Source organism: Falco rusticolus, chromosome 13, assembly GCF_015220075.1.
Source record: "Falco rusticolus isolate bFalRus1 chromosome 13, bFalRus1.pri, whole genome shotgun sequence".
NCBI lineage: Eukaryota > Metazoa > Chordata > Aves > Falconiformes > Falconidae > Falco > Falco rusticolus.
Window position 1 is genome coordinate 285751 of NC_051199.1, and position 19672 is coordinate 305422.

Genomic DNA, 19672 nt, shown 5'->3' on the forward strand with positions numbered 1-19672 from the left:
CAGGATGGACCCTTTGGCTCCGGGGAGGGCAGTAGGAGCGATTTCCCCAGGGATCGGGCTGGTTAATGTTTACACAGGGCGAAGGAGCTGTCTGGGGGCAGCGGATTTCGCAACCCCTCTGCCCCAGGGTGCGGAGCGGATCTGAGTCACAGGGCGATGGGGAAGCAGCCGGGCCCTTTTCTTACCGACCAGCAGCGTTTTAAATGTTATAAATAAACAAAAGCGTGTGGAAAAATGTCCCCCCCCGCCCTGTCCTCAAGGTCACGGCACCTGGGTGAAACAAGGGATTTTCTGCTGGAGGAGAGCGGAGGGAGGGATCTAAAGGTGCCACTTGGGGCTGTTTTATACACATCCCGCAGCCTTCCTCGGGATTTGGCAGATCCTGGGGAAAAACCAGGATCGTGGCCACCTCCTGCAGAACAGCCAGCCAAGGGTTTCCAAAATCCTCTCCTGCTTTCCTAGACGTACCCGTCTTGGAGAAGATGAGCTGCAGGATGAGCGGCCGCCGCGTGACGATCCCGGAGCCTCGGGGAAGGAAATCCCTGCAGGGAATTCAAAGACAAGACATTTACCGATGTGATTCAAGAAGTTGATGCCACGCCGAGTCCATTGCCCCCAGATCTAAAAGGTGGGCGGCACACAGGGATCCATCCGGAATCGGCCCCGGCTCCGCAGCGGGGGCTGGGAGAGGGTAAAAGATGCTCCCGGGGCCACCAGCACCCGCGGGGGGATGGGGATGAGCCCTTCCCAGTCTCGGGGCTGGTCCCCCACCCCTTTTTTAATGGGAAAGATGAAGCCCAAAGCGCCAGGATGCCCTCAGAAGGCAGAGAAGCCCCTGGGGGTGCCTCCCCCTCCCCAAAACCAAGCGGGAGGGGAGGGGGCGCTACCGGGGAGGGGGGCTGCTGCCTGCAGGAATTGGGAAAACGGTTTTCCCAGCCACCAGCCGATAAGAAATTTGTCTATCGGATTGTAACACCCCGCTAATTCCGAGGGGGGAAAACACTGGACACCCCGACAGGAAGGACAAACCCGCCGCCCCCTCTTCATCCCCCAGAGCCACACGTCCCGCACGGCTTCACCCCGCTCCCCAAAACCGCCCCGGCTGCGGAGCCAAGGGGGCTGCTCCTGGCTCGGGGTGTCAGCTGGGGCACAGGGAGCCCGGGGGGTGGCTGCTCTGCCCGGGAACGGTGCTGCCACCGCGCTCAGGACCACCAGCACCCAGCCAAGGGCGCTGGGAAGCGGATGGGAAAGCGGGTTTGGCAGCCGCTCCGTGTGGAGCTGGCACAGCACCGGGGGGGTTTAGCGCTTCCAGTAACCAGAGCGTCCGCCCAGCTCCAGTAACCAGAGCGTCCGCCCAGCTCCAGTAACCAGAGCGTCCGCCCAGCTCCAGTAACCAGAGCGCCCGCCCAGCTCCAGTAACCAGAGCGCCCGCCCAGCTCCAGTAACCAGAGCGCCCGCCCAGCTCCAGTAACCAGAGCGCCCGCCCAGCTCCAGTAACCAGAGCGCCCGCCCAGCTCCAGTAACCAGAGCGCCCGCCCAGCTCCAGTAACCAGAGCGCCCAGCTCCAGTAACCAGAGCGCCCAGCTCCAGTAACCAGAGCGCCCGCCCAGCTCCAGTAACCAGAGCGCCCGCCCAGCTCCAGTAACCAGAGCGCCCGCCCAGCTCCAGTAACCAGAGCGCCCGCCCAGCTCCAGTAACCAGAGCGCCCGCCCAGCTCCAGTAACCAGAGCGCCCGCCCAGCTCCAGTAACCAGAGCGCCCGCCCAGCTCCAGTAACCAGAGCGCCCAGCTCCAGTAACCAGAGCGCCCGCCCAGCTCCAGTAACCAGAGCGCCCGCCCAGCTCCAGTAACCAGAGCGCCCGCCCAGCTCCAGTAACCAGAGCGCGCGCCCAGCTCCAGTAACCAGAGCGCGCGCCCAGCTCCAGTAACCAGAGCGCCCAGCTCCAGTAACCAGAGCGCCCAGCTCCAGTAACCAGAGCGCCCAGCTCCAGTAACCAGAGCACGCATCCAGCTCGCCGGCAGGGCACGGGACAAGGTGCTGAGCACCGCGGGCAGGCGGTGCCTGGCGCCAGCACCCGGAGGCGCCCTGGCCAGGAATTCACACACACACACACCCCCCGGCAGGGCTGGACCCAACCCCGCACGTCAGCATCGCCGCGATCACCGGTTACAGCCGCAGGATCCGCGCTGGCACCGCCACCCGCACCCAAACACCACGTGGCAGGTCTCGGAGCCCAGCGCGCTCCCGGTCGGACCAAAACCGCGCTCCCAGTCCCAGTCGGAGCCCAACTGTGTTCCCGGTCGGAGCCGAGCCGCGTTCCCAGAATTGCTGTTCCTCCGTAACAAGGCTTTAGCCAAAGCCCTGCCACGCTGGCTGTGCCGGCACCCCGGCTATGCCAGACCCCGGGAATATTTATGGGAAAGCCCCAGGACCAGGGCGATCAGCTCCCTCCTCTCCCCCACAGACAAATTCCCCCTCCACAAGGCTCAAGCGCGGTGCTAGCACCGGCTCCACCAACCCCACCGATCCCCCATGGGCCAGACGCCGGCGTTACCTCCCTTTCGGGGGCTCCAACACGTTTTGGGGGTGCCGACCTGGGAGAAGGGTGATGGATCTCTCAGGATAAATGGATCTGAGGATAAAAAAAGAAGGGTGCCCGAGGCGGGTGATGGATCTCTCACAGAGATCCGGTCACCTCCGCCCCTTTGCCGTGCCACAGCGGCCGCCCCGGTGAACCCCGGCTTTCTTGACGCCGATCCCGCCGCCCCGAGGGCTCATAATGCCCCATTGAGGTTGGGTTCACCGCCGTCCCCGTCACAACGGCTCCATTGTCAGCCCGGTCCGAGCGGCCGCTGCGTTCAATGCCCGGGTTTTATCCGGCTCTGAAAACGCCTTTTACGCCACCATTTGTCACAGCGGGGCCGGGGGAGGCTCCGGCGCCTCCAGCGCGCTCGTACCGACGCCACAAATGCTCCAAAGACGGGTCGGGCAACGCACGTTTCACCGCGATGTCACCGCGCCGGCTTCTTGTACTGCCACCAACGCGACTTTAACGCAGTATTTCACACTTCCCCTTGGGCTTTTCCCCATGGATCAAGAGGATCGAGTCGCCTCGGACCCCCCGTGCAGCGCGGCCGGCTGATTTCGACGCCCACCGAAACAGACGTGGTGGCCAGATCCCTTCCCCGCCGACAAATTTCAATCTGGCACCGAATTCACAGCTGCCCCGGGCAGCGCAGCCCGGCTGCCGCCTCCTCTGTGACCGATGGCCCTTGGGGCGGCTCAGCAGGGCTCCGGCCCCTCCCGTCGCCCACCGAGGCGGGGACCACCGCACCCCAGGGCTGGACACGGGAGCTTTAGGTCCTTCCAAGAGTTCGGCAAGGCACGGAAGGATCCGGCGCGGCTCCCGGTGGGAGGCGAGGTGCCAGGCACCAGGTCGTGGTCCCGACGGAGCCGGCTCCGAAGCGCCGCTGCAGTGTCTCCTCCACCTCCGATAAACCAGGGGTCTCCCACTGGGCAGCTCCCACATGGAAACCCACCTCCCCACGGGGAAACTTCCCCGTTTCCATCCCATTTTCCGCGTTAAACCCACGGGAGGCTGCTCCAGGAGCCGACCCGGTTTTGGAGCGCAGCTCCCTTCCCAACGGCTGTGGCACCGCGCGATTCCCCACCTGGACGGGACGGGGACGCCCCCCCCGGTGCCTGCCCCACCGTGGTACCGAGCCATTCCGGGGCTGTCCACCCCCAAATTATCGCTGCTAAACGAGCACTAACGATAATCAATATTCCTCATTATCGTATTCCCAAATATTTTGACGGGGGCGCAGGGGAAGCAAGACCAGGGCCGGAGCTGTCAACACCAAGGCAGGGCAGAATCCACCCCGTGCTTAATTACCCCGTCATTAACACGAGCTGCCAAACGAAGCCGGCGCCACAGGCGGGGAGCGGAAGGTGTTACGGAAAGTGTTACGGCGACGGCCGCACACAAAGCCCCCCAGACCCAGCCCCCCACCGCCTGCCGAGTGTGTTCACCCCTCATTAAAACCCTTCCGATGCCTTCAGCGCTCCCTAACAAAGATTTTTAATTACCAGGGTGGTTTTCCAGCAGCGCCATAATTAGAGGCTGCCAAATTTCCCTCCAGCAGCCGTTCAGGATGGGGGGGGGGGGGGGGGGCACGCAGCCGGTTGGGCCCCCGCTGCAGCGGGGCTTGGCAAAGCCCGGCAGCGAGTTCAGTCCGGTGGGGCTCCAGCTCTGCCGCACCGGTGACCCTTCCTCCCCCCGGGCTGGAAGCGCATCCCTACCGAATCCGGCCTGCCTGAGGATAAAAGAGCCGGCAAACCGCGGCGGGTGCCAGATCGTGACCGCGCCGCTCGGAAAAACGTTAACGGGAGCGGGGAAAAAACCCACTCCAACGGCAGAAAGCACGCCGGCGGGGAAAACGCCAGCGGCGATTTCCAACGACGCTTTTCCACGGAGGCAAGAAACCGCCGGCGCGTCTCCAAACCCAGCCTGGAGCATCAGGAAAACCACCTGGCTGGGGTTTTTGGAGAATGTTCAGGTTCCAAGAGCGGGACCGAGCCGCCGGTGTTTATCGGTGACACCATCCATGCCGTGCCAGGACGGTGACGCCACGGGAAGGGTCTGGTTGTTAACAGGATGGAAACCAGCGGGCTGGGAACACCGGGAACACCGGGAATGCCGGCGCGTGGTGCAGACAGAGAAAGCGGCCGCCACGGATCAAGCGGTGGGTGAGGATGGGAGCCCGGCTGCCGCGGCAGCCCCTTACCGCCGGGACGGAGCGAGGAGCCGTGAATCCCCCACCGGCTGCGGTAAGGCGGCGGGGGAGCGGCGGAACGCGGGGAAGGCTGGCGAGGCGGCTGCGCTGCGGCGGAAGCAGAAGTTATTAGTGATGGCGGTGGATTTCGAAAGCGCCCGGCAAAGATTTTTTATTTTGAGCGCTGCCAGGTGAAACCAGCTCTGCCCCCCGCCGTTATCGGGGCGGCTGCGTGCTGCCCCCCCACCCCGGGCTGGGCGTCGAGCCCGTGGCCTCGCCTTATCCCGGCCAGGAGAGCTCATCTCAATCCCTATCTGCAGGACACACGTCCCCACCGCCAGCAGGTCGCCGAAACGGCGGCGGAGGGGCGACCGCAGCGCCGCGCTATCAGCCGGCAAACAGAAGCATCCTCACGGCGGGGGGGAGAGGGGCGGCAGGACACGCTCCCGCCTCACCACAGCCCCCACGCAGCGCCCTGGCACCCACCGCCGGGCGCCCCCAGGGCACCCCAGCATGGGGGGGGAGGGGGTCAGACGAGGCGGCACAGGGTAGGGGGACGCTCAGCCGTCTGGCAGCGCCGCAGCCCCCTTGTCGCGCAGGGGACGGTGCGAGGCCCACGCTGCATCCTGTCCTGGATGTAGCCCCCCACCCGCAGCGGGATCCTCCGGACCCCCGGAGTCACAGCCCACCCCCCCTGAGCCCCCAGAGGCAAAGGTGGGCCCCCCGCATTCCCACCCTGGCCCCCCATACCCGCAGCCGAGCCCCCCCATATTCACAGCCCCCTCCCCAGGCCCCCATATTCACAGCCGAGCCCCCCCATATTCACAACCCCCTCCCCAGGCCCCCATATTCACAGCCGAGCCCCCCCATATTCACAGCCCCCTCCCCAGGCCCCCATATTCACAGCCGAGCCCCCCCATATTCACAGCCCCCTCCCCAGGCCCCCATATTCACAGCTGAGCCCCCCCATATTCACAGCCCCCTTCCCAGACCCCCATACTCACAGCTGAGCCCCCCCATATTCACAGCCCCCTTCCCAGACCCCCATATTCACAGCCCCCCCACCCCCCTGGCCCCCATATTCACAGCCGAGCCCCCCTCAACCTCATTTTCACAGCCAGGGCGCCCCATATTTACAGCCAGGCCCCCCTCTGGACCCTATATCCACAACCAGGCCCCCCCATATTGATAGTAGAGCCCCCCCGCCCATATTCACAGCCCACTCACCTGGGCCCCCATATCCACAGCCAGGACCCCCAATATTCATAGCCCACCCCCCTAGGCCTCCATATTCACAGCAGGGCCCCCCCAGGCCCCCATACCCACAGCCAGGCTCCCCCATATTGGTAGTCGAGCCCCCCCATATTCAGAGCCCACCCCCCGAACCCCCAGAGGCACAGGTGGGCCCCCCACATTCCCACCCTGGCCCCCCCATACCCACAGGTGAGCCCCCATATTCACAGCCCACCCACCCCCGGCCCCCATATCCACAGCCAGGACCCCCAATATTCATAGCCCACCCCCCCAGGCCCCCATATTCACAGCCAGGACCCCCCCATATTCAAAGCCCACCCACCCCAGACCCCACATTCACAGCCAGGGCCCCCTCAGGCTGCTATATCTGCAAGCTGGGACCCCACACTCACAGCCCACCTGTCTCCAGACCCCCATATTCACATCTGGGGCCCCCTCAGGCCCCCCCCATATTCACAGCAGGGCCCCCTCAGCCCCCCCCATATTCACAGCCCATGCCCGCCAGGCCCCCATTTTCACAGCTGGGCCCCCCATATTCACAGCCCACCCACCGCGGCCCCCGTACCTGCAGCCCAGCCCCCTGTTACTCACAGCCCACCTCCCCTGAGCCCCCATATTGACAGGCGGGGCCCCCCCGTATTCATAGCTCAGCCCTCACTGCCCCCCATATTCACAGCCCACCCCCCATATCCACAGCCAGACACCCCCATACCCACAGCTGGGGCACCACAATCACAGCCCACCCCCTGTGGACCCCATGTTCACAGGTGAGGACGCCCCGTACTCAGAGGCCAGCCCACCCCAGGCCCCCATAACCACAGCCAGGCCCCCCCCATATTCACAACCCACCCACCCCCAGGCCCCCATATTCAGAGCCCACTCCCCCCAGCCCCCATGTCTACAGCCGGGCCCCCCATATTCATAGCCCACCCCCCCAAAGCCCCCCCATCTGCAGCCGGGAGCCCCCCAGGCCCCCATATTCACAGCCAGGCCCCCCCATATTCACAGCCCACCCCCCTAAGCCCCCCCATATTCACAGCCCAACCCCCCAGGCCCCCCATACCTGCAGCCGGCCCCCCCCAGGCCCCCATATTCACAGTCCACCCTCCCATGCCCCCACAAATTCACAGCCCACCCCCCAGGCCTCCACAGTCGAAACCAGGACCCCCCAGACCCCCACATTTGCAGCCGGGACTCCTCATATTCACAGCCCACCCCCCAAGCCCCCCCTATTCATAGCCCACCCACCCCACCCAGGCCCCCATATTCACAGCCGGGGCACCCCCAGGCCCCCCACACCCGCAGCCGGGACCCCTCATATTCACAGCCCACCCCCCCCAGCCCCCATATCCGCAGCCCGGACCCGCCCAGGCCCCCCACAGCCGCAGCCGGGACCCCTCATATTCACAGCCCCCCCACCCCCCCACCCCCCCCACATTCACAGCCGGGGCCCCCAGAGCCCCGTATCCGCAGCCGGGACCCCCCCAGACCCCCACATTCGCAGCCGGGACCGCCATTACTCACGGCCCCCTCCCGGCCCCCCCCCCCCCGCCAGGGTGGGGGAGGGGGTGCCCCTCCCCCGGGGCGCGCCAGTCGCGCAGGGCCCGGCGGAGCCTCCGCACTTTGCGTAGCAGCGGCGGCGGCGGGGTCCGGCAGGCCGCGCCCTGCCCGGCGCCATTCCCGGAACGGCCTACGCCAACCCCCCCACCCCCACCCCCCCACCCCCCTCCCCCGAGCGCGCCCCTCCCCCCTCACCGGCCCACGAAGTTCTCCAGCACCGAGCTCTTGCCCGCGCTCTGCCCGCCCACCACGGCGATCTGCGGCAGGTCGAGGTGGCAGCTCTGCCCGATGGAGCTGAAAGCGTCCTGCAGCTTGTTCACCAGCGGGATGAGCTCCTCCATGCCCCGGTTCCCCATGGCGGCGCTGGGGGGCGGCCGCGCTCCCGCTCGCTTCCTCCTCACAGGGCCCGCGGCGGCGGCGGCCAAACTTCCCCTGCCCGTCTCCTCATCCGGCTCTGGCCACGCCCCCGCCGCGCCCGCCGCCGCGCCCGCCCCCTGCGCCGCAGAACGCGTTGCTGTTGGCCGCCCCCGCTGTCAATCGAAGCAGGAGGCCGGCGGAGTGGCGCCGAGCGCCGTCGGTCACCGCGAAGGGCGGGAAAGGCAAGGCACGCCTCTTCCCTATCGTTTCATTGGCCCGCCAGCGCTTCGCTCATCCCCACCGGCCAATGGAACGGTGGAGGTGGCCTGTCAGCCGAAGCGGCGCTTCTGTAGTTCCCACCCTCTCGCACCGCTCCTGCATTCTCATTGGTAGAGGCAACGGCCGCTCCGGGAAGCCACCGAATCGCAGAGCGACGACTTCACCCACCTCCCCTCCCCGCCTCTCCCTCTCATTGGACAGCGCGCCTGCCACTCCACTCAGCTTGCCCAACCCAGCCGCAGCGAGGCTGGGAGGGAAGCTAAGCAGGGCGATTCGCCAGCCGCCTGCTCAATCAACCAACCCTGCCAGCCCATTGGCTGCTTTGGCTCTTTACCCCGCCCTTTCCCGGGGCGCACCCCAGCGGCCGTAGAACCGCGTGTAGACGCGCACTCCCGACGGCGAGGCCCGCCCCCCCGCCCCCAGCCGGGAGACCCCCAGCGCCAACAGCCCGGCGGTCACCTCGGGGGTCTTTATTTCATACCCTCACCCCGTGGCATCCTCCGGTGGGGAGAAACACCCCTCGACAGGGGTCCCCACGCCCCCCCGGCCGCTCCCTGGTGCTGGCGGGCTGCCCCGGCGGCATGGGGAGACGGGGGTCCTCATACCGGGCACCAGACGGCTGAGTCCTGCCGGGAACCGGCCAGCGCAGAGCACGTCGGAGCTGCCCCTGCAAGAGACAAGGGGTGTCGGGGGGGCACCGGCACCCCAAAAGCCAGGTCGTGGCCCCCCATGTCACCTACCTGAGCTCGGCGGGGGTCTGGGGGCCAGGGGGCAGGGGGAAGGTGGGCAGCGAGCGGCGGTGCTGGCACAGGTAGCCAGGGGGCAAGTCCTGCGGCAGGTTGGTGTCCAGCCGCTCCAGTGGCAAGGCCATTTCTTGGGGGACAAAGGCACTGTCAGCCCCCACACCCACAGCCGGCACCGGCGTCCCCATTTCGGGGGGACCACAGAGCCGGGGGGGCATCAGCAGCCCCCCAGAGCTTCCCACAGCCTCAAGGCGGGGGCAACGCCCCATCACAGTGCCCCTACCGCTGCGGATGCGGCTCAGCTCCAGCCCCAGCAGCTTCCCGTCCGTGCTCAGCAGGATGTGTCTCTCGGTCCGCAGCTCTGGGCTCAGCCGACCCACCATTCGCCGGGGCGGCTGCGGCGACACCGGGGGCTCAGTCTGGCTGGGATGCGCCGCATCCATCTTCCCACTGGGAAAGGGAAGGAGAAAATGGGGATCGGCACGGCTCGGGTCACCGCAGCACCAGTGTGGCCAACCCTGGGGATCGCGGCACCGCCGGAACGTCCCGGTGTCACCACGGCCCGCGCCTGGGAGCGAGCTCCGAAAGCCGGTCAGCGGGCGGGATGGCATTTCCCAGCCCTGTGCCTGGTTCCCAGCACGGCCGGGAAGAGATGTGGCCAGTTCCAGATGCAACCAGGAAAAGGAGCCAGTTTTGGGGGGAAGAGAAGTGGCCGGTTCTGGACACAGCCAGGAAGCGCAGTGGCCGATTCCGGACACGGCCGAGCCGTGACACCCCAGTGAAACACCGGCCCCCAGCCCCATTTCCCACACGGTGGGGTTTAACCGAGTGCCTGGAGCAGCGTGTCCCCAAAACAGGGGGGTCCGTCCCCGCCGTGCCCCCCAGACTTCCCCCCCGGCACAAGATTTGTGTCCCCATCACCCGAGGGACCCCGCTGGGGGCTCCGGGTTATTCCATCCCGCCGGCGTTACCGTCACCGCGACTCAACGCTTGGCTCGGCAGCGGCCCCACGGGAGCTGCCGGGGGCGGGAGGGATCCAGTGTCCCCCCTGAGCCACCAAGGCGGCTTCGCCAGCGCCTGGCGATGCGGAGGGAGCCACGGAGAGGCCGGCAGCTGCTCCCCTTGCCCGCTCCGGGAAAACATCCTTAAATCCCTGGCTGCGCTTGGCGAATCCATTACCAGCTCCCAGCAAGATTCCCGAGATGAAACCCACCCCCCGGCTCCAGCGGGATTTGCCCAGAAGCCGGAGATCTGGCGGAACCGCTGCGCCTCCGCTTCCCCGAGCATGCAGCCCTGGCCTGGCTCTCGCTAACGCGGTAACGAGCTCGTCATTCGCCACCTTCGGTCCCAGCGGTGCCAGCTCGGCGTTACGGCCCTTCGTTTCTGTGCCCGGAGAGCCGGGGCTTTCCGGATCATTCCGGAAAACCATTTTAATTTAATTTTAGGTAATTTTTCACAGGATACTCCTACCGGCTCGGGGCACGTCCCTCATCCCCTCACCAGTATTACGGTCCCCCATCCCAGTAATGGCCTAACTGGGAAGGCAGAGCCCCAGCCCCCCCAGGGACACCCACACTTTGAGGAACCATCAGCCCTTCCCGAGGGACGCTACCTCCTTCCCAGCGGGTCCCCACGCGCCGAGCCGGCACGCTCACCTCCCTCACGCCAGGAGCGGATTCCGGCGGAGCCTGGAGAAGCAGAAACAGCTGTTTAGACCAAACCTGGGGATTTGGGACCCAAACCAGGGGGAATACGGGACCCCAGCCCGGGGGGGAATAATACGGGACCCAAACCTGGGAGAATTGGACCCAAACCTAGGGAATATGGGACCCCAACCGGGGAATACGGGACCCCAGCTCAGGCTCCCCAGGTGTGATGTCAGCACCGAGCTACTGCCCCTGCCCGACCCCGGTGGGGTGGCTGGACCTTGACACCCCCCAGGACCTGCCCCCCCGGGGGGAAACAGGGTGCTGATGGGTGAGGGGGGGTCTCACCATGCTCAGACCTGCTCAGGGGGTCTCACAGTCCTGACGACGAGGTGCCCTGGGCTGAAATCCTGCGGGCAGCTGGCGCGGGGGTCCCGGGGGCAGATGGAGCTGCTGGGTGAGGGGAAACTGAGGCAGGGGGTGGAGAGGAGGGTGCCTGGGGGGCTTGGGGAGCAGGGGGGGCTCTGCCTGGGGGGCTTGGGGAGCAGGGGGGGCTCTGCCTGGGGGGCTTGGGGAGCAGGGGGGTATGCGTTCGCCAGGACAAGGGAGGCAGAAAAGGGGGCTCTCCTGGGGGGCTTAGGGGAGAGGGAGGGGGCTCTCCCTGGGGGGCTCAGGGAGCAGGGGAGGGGGCTCTCCCCGAGGACGAGGGGGCTCTCCCTGGGGGGCTCAGGGAGCAGGGGAGAGGGCTCTACTCGAGGATGAGGGGGCTCTCCCTGGGGGGCTCAGGGAGCAGGGGAGGGGGCTCTACTCGAGGATGAGGGGGCTCTCCCTGGGGGGCTCAGGGGAGGGGGCTCCACCCGGGGGACCCAGGGAGCAGGGGAGGGGGCTCTCCCCGGGGGACATCGGGGCCGGGGGCTCCCCCAAGGGGCGGGAGAGCAGCGCAGGGGGCTCTCACGGGGAAGGGGAAAGCGGGGGGCTCCCCCCGGGGGCCATGGGGGCGCGGGGGGGGCTCTCCCGAGGGCCCAGGGGGCCGGAGCGGCCTTCCCCCCCCTCGCCCGGCGCGGAGGCCTCAGCCCCAACATGGCGGCCGCGTTGCCCTGAGTAACGACTACTTCCGGCGGGCGGGCGGAAGCGCCGGTCACGTGGGGGAGCGGCAATATGGCGGCGCCCATGGCGGCAGGGCCCGGCGCGGCGCCGCTGCTGCGGGTGGTGGCGGAGTGCGGGCGGAGCCGGGCGCGGGCCGGGGAGCTGCAGCTGCCGCACGGCCCCGTCCCCTGCCCCGTCTTCATGCCCGTGGGGACCCGCGGGACGGCCAAGGGCATCACGGCGGCGCAGCTGGCGGCGCTCGGCTGCCGCATCTGCCTCGGCAACACCTACCACCTGGGCACGCGGCCGGTGGGCGCCGTCGGGGGCGGGGGGGGGGGGGGATCGGGGCCCCCCGGGTCGGGATCGGGGCCCCCCCTGGGGTGGGGATCGAACCCTCCCCGGGTCGAGATCGGGCCCCCCGGGGCCGGGATTTGGACCCCCGGGTCGGGATCGGGCCCCCCGGGTTGGGATCGCCCCCCCGCCCCCCCGGGTCGGGATCGGGCCCTCCTGGGTCGGGATCGGGCCCCTGGGAGGCCACGCCCCCTACGACCATGCCCCTGGGGTCCGAGACCCCTTCTCCAGCCCCCCAGGACCCCTCCCTCAGCCCCCCAGCCCCCCCCAAAGCCCCAGCCCCCCCCCCAGCTGACCCCAGCCCTCTCTGGGACCCCCCCGGTGGACCCCAGCCCCGGTTTTCCCAACCCCCCCAGACCCCCCCCGCTGACACCCCCCACCCCCCCACAGGGCCCGGAGCTGGTGCGACGCGCCGGCGGCCTCCACGGCTTCATGGACTGGCCCCACAACCTGCTGACGGTGAGGGGGGGTCTAACCCCCGCCCGGGGGGGACACACAACCCCCAGACCCACATCGGGGGGCAGGGTACCCCCAGGACCCCCACCTGGGACACACACACACACACCCTGGACCCCCCCTTCCCGCCCCCGAGGGAGTTAAGACACCCCCAAATCCTCCCCCCCAAGCCCCCCCCAGGGGAGACACCTCCAGGACCCCCCCCCAGCCCCTCCCCCAAGTGAGGGGGGAACCCACAGGACCCTCCCCAGGACCCCCAAGCCCACCCGCACGGGGAGAGGGGAGACACCCCCAGGCCCCCCCTTACCTCGAGACACCCCGAAGGGAGAGGGGACCCCCCCCAGGACCCCCCCCAGCCCCCCCAGGCAGGGTAGACCCCCCCCAGGGAGGGTAGACCCCCCCAGGACCCCCCCCACCCAGGGAGGGACCCCCCTCACCCCACAGGCCCCCCCTCATGGAGGAGAAACCCCCAAACTCCCCCCACCCCCCCAGGGAGAGGACACACACACCCAAGACCCCCACCCAGGGGACCCCCCACCCCCTCCCCTCAGTCCCAGGACCCCACCCCACCAGCCCCATGATGGGGGTCCCGAGCCCCTCCCCCCAAATTCCGCCCCCCCCCAAGGAGGGGGGACCCCCAAAGCCCCGCCAAGGGAGGAGACACCCCCCCCAAGACTCCCCCCTTCCCCCCCAGCCCCATGACGGGGGTCCTGGCCCCCCCTGACGCCCCCTCGCCCCTCCCCCAGGACAGTGGGGGCTTCCAGATGGTCTCGCTGCTGGAGCTGGCGGAGGTGAGTGAGGAGGGGGTCCGCTTCCACTCCCCCTACGGGGGAGCCCCCATCCTGCTCAGCCCCGAGAGGTCCATGGAGATCCAGCGCGCCCTGGGTGAGTTCTGGGGGGGGGAGGGGGCCTGAACCCCCAAACCCGGGGGGGGGGGCGCGGGGATGGCCCCCCCCTCAGCCCCTAACCCCCCCCAGGCGCTGACATCGTCATGCAGCTGGACGACGTGGTGAGCAGCACCACGGCCGGGCCGCGCGTGGAGGAGGCCATGCACAGGTCGGGCCCCCCCCAGACCCCCCCCCAACCCCCCCAGAGACCCCCCCAAACCCCCACCCCCCCCGGGCCCCCCAAAATCCCCCAGAGCACCCCCCAAACTCCCCCAGAGCTCCCAGACCCCACCAGGTCCCCTCCACCCACCCCCAACTCCCTCAGACCCCCCCAGAGCCCCCCCAAACTTCCCCATGACCTCCCAAAGCCCCCAGACCCCCCCTCAAGCTCCCCCAGACTCACCAGACCACCCTGAGACACACACCCCCACCCCAGAACCGCCAGATCCCCCGCAGGGCCCCTCCAGGCCCCCAGACCCCCCCCCGCCCAGGCCCCCAGACCTCCCCCAGATCCCCCTCCATGGCCCCCCCCAGAACCCCCAGATCCCCCGCAGGGCCCCCCCAGGCCCCCAGACCTCCCCCCAGGCCACCCCCAGACCCCCCCAGGCCCCCAGACCTCCCCCAGATCCCCCTCCGTGGCTCCCCCCAGGACCCCCACACACCCCCCCCCAGCCCCCCCCAGCCCCCCCCCAGGCCCCCAGACCTCCCCCAGATCCCCCTCCATGGCTCCCCCCAGCACCCCCACACCCCCCCCCCCAGGCCCCTGCCAGGCCCCCAGCCCCCCCCCAGGCCCCCAGACAGCGCCCCAGCTCCCCCCCGCAGGCCTCCAGAACCCCCCCCAGCCCCCCTCCCTCCCCCCCCCCCCCCCAGATCCCCCCAGCCCCCCCCCCGAGGTCTCCGCCTCCCTTCCCAGGTCCATCCGCTGGCTTGACCGCTGCATCGCCGCCAACCGCCGCGCCGGCACCCAGGGCCCCGGTGGCACCCAGAGCCCCAGTGGCACCCAGAGCCCCGGTGGCACCCAGAGCCCCGGTGGCACCCAGAGTCCCAGTGGCACCCAGGGCCCCGGTGGCACCCAGAGCCCCGGTGGCACCCAGAGTCCCGGTGGCACCCAGAGTCCCGGTGGCACCCAGAGCCTCTTTGCCATCATCCAGGGTGGCCTGGACCCAGCCCTGCGCACCCGCTGCCTGGCAGGTACCGCTGCGTGCCCTGCCTTCCTCCCGCTCCTCCTCCTCCTCCTGCCTTCCTCCCGCTCCTCCTCCTCCTCCTGCCTTCCTCCCGCTCCTCCTCCTCCTCCTCCTGCCTTCCTCCCCTCCTCCTCCTCCTCCTCCTGCCTTCCTCCCCTCCTCCTCCTCCTCCTCCTGCCTTCCTCCCGCTCCTCCTCCTGCCTTCCTCCTGCTCCTCCTCCTCCTCCTGCCTTCCTCCCGCTCCTCAGCCTCATCCACCTGCTCCTCATCCTTGTCACGCTCCCTCCCTCCTCCGTGTCCTCCTCCTCCCCCTCCTGCCGTCCTCAGTCTCATTCTCCTCTTCCTCATCCTCTTCCTCCTTCCTGCTGCTCCCCATCCTCTTCCCGTGCCCCACCTGCTCCTCGTCCTCCACCTGCTCCTCATCCTCCTTCCCATTCCCCATCTTCCTCCCGCTCCTCCCCCTCCCCCTCCAACCCCCCCTCCCCATCCTCCCCCCGCTGACCCCCTCCCCGCGGCAGAGATGACCCGCCGGGACGTGGCCGGTTTCGCCATCGGTGGCCTGAGCGGGGGCGAGGAGAAGAGCCGCTTCTGGCGCATGGTGAAGCTCAGCACCGAGCACCTGCCGCGCGACAAGCCCCGCTACCTGATGGGCGTGGGGTAGGTGGGGTGGGGGGCGACACACACACCCACCCCCCGGGAGGGGGGTCGCCACCCCCTCAGCCCCTCCGGGGGGGCAGTACGAGGGGCTGAGCCCCCCCGCGCTCCCCCCCGCAGCTACGCCACCGACCTGGTGGTCTGCGTCGCTCTGGGCTGCGACATGTTCGACTGCGTCTTCCCCACGCGGACGGCGGTAAGAGGGGCTGCGGGGTGGGAGGGGGGGTCTCACAGCCCTGCCCCCCCCCCCCCCCCCCATGGCTGGGGGTCCGGTGACCCCCCTTTACCCCCGCCCCGCAGCGTTTCGGCTCGGCCCTGGTCCCCTGGGGTTCGCTGCAGCTGAAGAACAAACAATTCGCCAAAGATTTCCGTCCCATCGACGAGAACTGCGGCTGCCCCACTTGCCGACGGTGGGTCTGCGTTTGGGGGGGGGGGGGGTCCAGAGGGGTCTCCCACCCCCCAACGCCCCCCTTTTCCCCTCTGCGCCCCCCTCAGGCACAGCCGCGCGTACCTGCATGCCCTCCTGCGCAGCGAGACGGCCGCCCTGCACCACCTCACCGTCCACAACATTGCCTACCAGGTGGGGGGGGGCTGGGAGTGCCGGGGGGGGGGGGTCCTGGTGCCCCTGGTGCCCCCCATAACCCCCCCCAACCCTGTGCCCCCCCCCCAGCTCAACCTGATGGGCTCCATCCGCGAGAGCATCCTGGCCCAGCGCTTCCCTGAGTTCGTCCGGGGGTTCATGAGCACCATGTATGGGGGGGGGGTCCCCGCCTGGGTCACCGAGGCTCTGGCCACCGTCGGCATCACCCTGGACTGAGCGGGACCCCCAACCCCTCCCCCCGGGTTCCTCCTTCCCACACACCGAGTTTTGTAATTTTGGTTGGGGTTTTTTTTTTTTTACTGTTTTGGGGAGTTTTTTGTAGGGGGGGGTGGGGGGCTGCAGCAGCGCTTGAATAAAGTTTCTTGGTGGAAACAGCAGCTTGTGCGGGTCTGAATGGGTCTGGGGGGGGTAAAGTGGGTCGGGGGGGCACATGGGTCTGGGGGGTCTGAATGGGTCTGGGGGGCATGTGGGTCTGGGGGAGTAAATGGGGTCTGGGGGGTCACATGGGTCTGGGGGGGTCTGAATGGGTCTGTGGGGCACATGGGTCTGGGGGGTAATGGGTCTGGGGGGGTAAATTGGGTCTGGGGGGCACGTGAGTCTGGGGAAATGGGTCGGGGGGGGCACATGGGTCTGGGGGGACTAAGCCTGGGGGGGTAAATTGGGTCAGAGGGAGTGGATCTGGGGGGGCACGTGGGGCTGGGGGCTGCCAGGGAATGAGTCTGGGGGGGTAAATTGGGTCTGGGGGGGAATGGGTCTGGGGTAAATTGGGTTGGGCAAATGGGTCTGGGGGGGCACGTGGGTGGAGGGGGAAATGGGTCTGGGGGGGGAACGGGCCCCATTTGGCTCACCCATTTGGGACCCCCGGTGGGACCCCCCCGCTGCCCCATGGCGGGACCCCCGGCGGGACCCCCGCTGGGCCAGGCCCCTGCGCCGGCCGCGGGAGGAAGTTTGTGGACGGGGTGGGGTGGCCACGTGGGTGCCCACGGCTGCGTCACCCGCGGTTCTGCCACCGGTGCCACCGCCCGCAGCGACGCCGGCAGGTGAGCGGCCACTGGGAGCCACTGGGAGCCGCTGGGAAGGGCTGGGAGCAGCACCTGGGGCACCTGGAAGCGACTGGGAGCGACTGGGAGTGACTGGGAGCCGCTGGGAAGGGCTGGGAGCAGCACCTGGGGCACCTGGAAGCGACTGGGAGTGACTGGGAGCCGCTGGGAAGGGCTGGGAGCAGCACCTGGGGCACCTGGGAGTGACGGGGAGCAACTGGGAGTGAGTGGGAGCCGCTGGGAAGGGCTGGGAGCAGCACCTGGGGCACCTGGGAGTGACCGGGAGCTACTGGGAGTGACTGGGAGCCGCTGGGAAGGGCTGGGAGCAGCACCTGGGGCACCTGAGAATGACTGGAAGCTACTGGGAGCTGCTGGGAAAGGGCTAGGAGCAGCACCTGGGGCACTGGGCGCTGCTGGGAGCCACTGGGAAGGGCTGGAGCTGCACCTGGAGCACCTTGGAGTGAGTGGGAGTGAGTGGGAGCCGCTGGGAAGGGCTGGGAGCTGCACCTGGGGCACTGGGAGCTGCTGGGAGCCACTGGGAAGGGCTGGAGCTGCACCTGGAGCACCTTGGAGTGAGTGGGAGTGAGTGGGAGCCGCTGGGAAGGGCTGGGAGCTGCACCTGGAGCTACTGGGAGCAGCACCTGAAGCAGCTGGGAGAGACTGGAAGGACTAGGAGCAGCACCTGGAGCACCTGAGAGCGACTGGGAGCCACTGGGAATGACTGGGAAGGGCTGGGATCTGTGGCAAGAAGAGCCACAGGACAAACGGGGAGAACTGGGCAAGGAGCGGAGCTGTGCCCCAGGGAAACTGGGATGAATTGGGAAAGGCAGAGTGCTGCACTGGCGAGTGAACTGGGAAAACTGGGCAGAGCTGGGAGCTGCACCCAGGAGTGAACTGGGAGAACTGGGCAGAGCTGGGGTCTTGGCCTCAGGACCCCTGGGGCTCCCTCCTGGCAGTGTGACTTCCAACTGGTTTTACTGGTTTTACTGGCTGTGGCACCTGGAGTGGGGTTGTGACACCCGGGGCTGCGGGCAGCGCCGTACGGAGACACCCCCCGGCCCACCCGGGGCTGCCCCTGACCACCCATCACCCCCCATCTCCCCCCGACCCCTCTCTGTCCCCCCCCAGCCCCCTCTCTGCCCCCTCCCAACCCCCGTGCCCCCCCTGGACCCCCTGACCCATTTCTAAACCCCCCGTGTCCCCCTCTGCCCCCCCAGGCCCCAGCAGATGGAGAGTGGGTGCTGAGCGACAGGGTTTGGGTGCTGAGCGAGCGGCTGGGTGGGCGCTGGGTGGGTTTCGGGTGCTGAGCGAGCGGCTGGGTGGGCGCTGGGTGGGTTTCGGGTGCTGAGCGAGCGGCTGGGTGGGCGCTGGGTGGGTTTCAGGTGCTGAGCAAGCGGCTGGGTGGGCGCTGGGTGGGTTTCGGGTGCTGAGCGAGCGGCTGGGTGGGCGCTGGGTGGGTTTCGGGTGCTGAGCGAGCGGCTGGGTGGGCGCTGGGTGGGTTTCAGGTGCTGAGCGAGCGGCTGGGTGGGCGCTGGGTGGGTTTCGGGTGCCCCCGCCGCGCTCTGAGGCACGTCTCTCCCGCAGGCGCCGTCCGGAGCCATGATGCGCCAGCTGAGCCTGCGCCTGCTGCTGCTGCCCGTCCTGCCGTGGCTGGTGCTGCTGGTGCTGCGGGTGCAGCGCATCGCCGAGGACCCCGCCACCGCCACCGCCGCGCCCAGCCAAAGCGCCGCCGCGCCGCCACGCCAGCCCGGGGTGGGTTTCCAGTGGCGCGGAGCATCGGGCCCCCCCGGCATCCCCCCGGCGCCCCCCCGGCACCCGCTGCAGCCGCCCTACCCCCACCCCTACCGCTTCCTCCTCAACCAGCCCCACAAGTGCCGGGAGCGGGCGCCATTCCTGGTGCTGCTGGTGGCGACGGAGCCGAAGGACATCGCCGGCCGACACGCCATCCGGCAAACGTGGGGCAACGAGAGCGCGGTGCCGGGGGTCTCCATCCTGCGGCTCTTCCTCCTCGGCATGCAGCCGGTGTTCAGCGCGGCGCTGCGGGCGGCGCTGGAGGAGGAGAACCACCTGCACCGCGACCTCCTCCAGCAGGATTTTTGGGACACCTACCACAACCTGACGCTGAAGACGCTGATGGGGATGGAGTGGGTCACCAGGCACTGCCCCGGCGCCGCCTACGTCCTCAAGGCCGACCGCGACGTCTTCCTCAACCTGCCCTACCTGGTGCGCCAGTTCCTGCTGCCCCCCAAGAAGAATTTCATCACCGGTTACGTCTACCGCAACACGGGGCCGTTGCGCAGCAAAGCCTACAAGTGGTACGTGCCGCGCCGGGTCTACCCCGCCGCCACCTACCCGCCCTACTGCGGCGGGGCCGCCTACGTCCTCTCCGGCGATTTGGCTGCGAAAATTTACCGCGTCGCCCAAACGTTGCCGGTGATCAACATGGAAGACGCTTTCGTGGGCATCTGCCTGCGGGCGCTGGGGGTCGGCGTCACCGACAGCCCCTGGGGGGTCTTCAACATGTACCACGTCGAGTACGAGCGGTGCCGCTTCTCCCGCCTGGTGATGGTCCATCACTTCCAGCCGCACGAGCTGCTCCGGATCTGGCCGCACTTCACCGCGCCCAACGCCACGTGCCAGGATGAGCTGCGGCCGCGGCGCTGAGCCGGGGTTGCCCGCGCCCACCGGGACCCACCGGGGACTTTTTGGTTGGGCTGTGGGTCCCGGTGCCGCCACCAAACCTCACCCCCATCCCCCCACACCGGTGCAGCCGAAGCTGCCAGACCAGCTGCTTCACTT

At 68.7% G+C, this 19672-nt stretch overlaps 3 protein-coding genes across 5 annotated transcripts in view; 2 read left to right on the forward strand and 1 right to left on the reverse strand.

Moving 5' to 3' along the window:
* DNM2 (dynamin 2) overlaps nt 1-8060 on the reverse strand; it is a 29353-nt gene extending 21293 nt beyond the window's left edge. The window contains exons 1-2 of one of the 3 annotated variants that reach the window (XM_037406732.1): nt 7785-8060; nt 469-542 (exon numbers count right to left, since the gene is read on the reverse strand). In XM_037406732.1, coding sequence (XP_037262629.1) covers nt 469-542; nt 7785-7945 — 235 coding nt within the window. In that variant the 5' untranslated portion in view covers nt 7946-8060. The remainder of the gene's footprint in view (nt 1-468; nt 543-7784) is intronic. The other 2 variants (XM_037406731.1, XM_037406733.1) reach the window with 2 other exon arrangements.
* A 3704-nt stretch (nt 8061-11764) lies between these two features.
* Nucleotides 11765-16210, forward strand: QTRT1 (queuine tRNA-ribosyltransferase catalytic subunit 1). Its single transcript, XM_037406738.1, has 10 exons — nt 11765-12009; nt 12442-12510; nt 13254-13392; nt 13485-13563; nt 14308-14585; nt 15097-15235; nt 15353-15428; nt 15533-15642; nt 15728-15812; nt 15903-16210. The coding sequence occupies exons 1-10, from the start codon at nt 11773-11775 to the stop codon at nt 16047-16049; spliced, it is 1359 nt and encodes a 452-aa protein (XP_037262635.1). The 5' UTR covers nt 11765-11772; the 3' UTR covers nt 16050-16210.
* Nucleotides 16211-18472: 2262 nt separating this feature from the next.
* LOC119156847 (beta-1,3-galactosyltransferase 2-like) lies at nt 18473-19537 on the forward strand. The gene has a single exon (XM_037407226.1). The coding sequence runs from the start codon at nt 18473-18475 to the stop codon at nt 19535-19537; it is 1065 nt and encodes a 354-aa protein (XP_037263123.1).
* Nucleotides 19538-19672: the final 135 nt, after the last annotated feature.

Excerpts from the sequence above, each read along its gene's own strand:
- QTRT1 (XM_037406738.1), top strand. The coding sequence starts at position 11,773 with ATGGCGGCGCCCATGGCGGCAGGGCCCGGCGCGGCGCCGCTGCTGCGG. Across the intron at positions 13,393-13,484 it reads GGAGATCCAGCGCGCCCTGG|GCGCTGACATCGTCATGCAG; the intron begins GTGAGTTCTGGG and ends AACCCCCCCCAG. Across the intron at positions 14,586-15,096 it reads GCGCACCCGCTGCCTGGCAG|AGATGACCCGCCGGGACGTG; the intron begins GTACCGCTGCGT and ends TCCCCGCGGCAG.
- LOC119156847 (XM_037407226.1), top strand. The coding sequence starts at position 18,473 with ATGATGCGCCAGCTGAGCCTGCGCCTGCTGCTGCTGCCCGTCCTGCCG.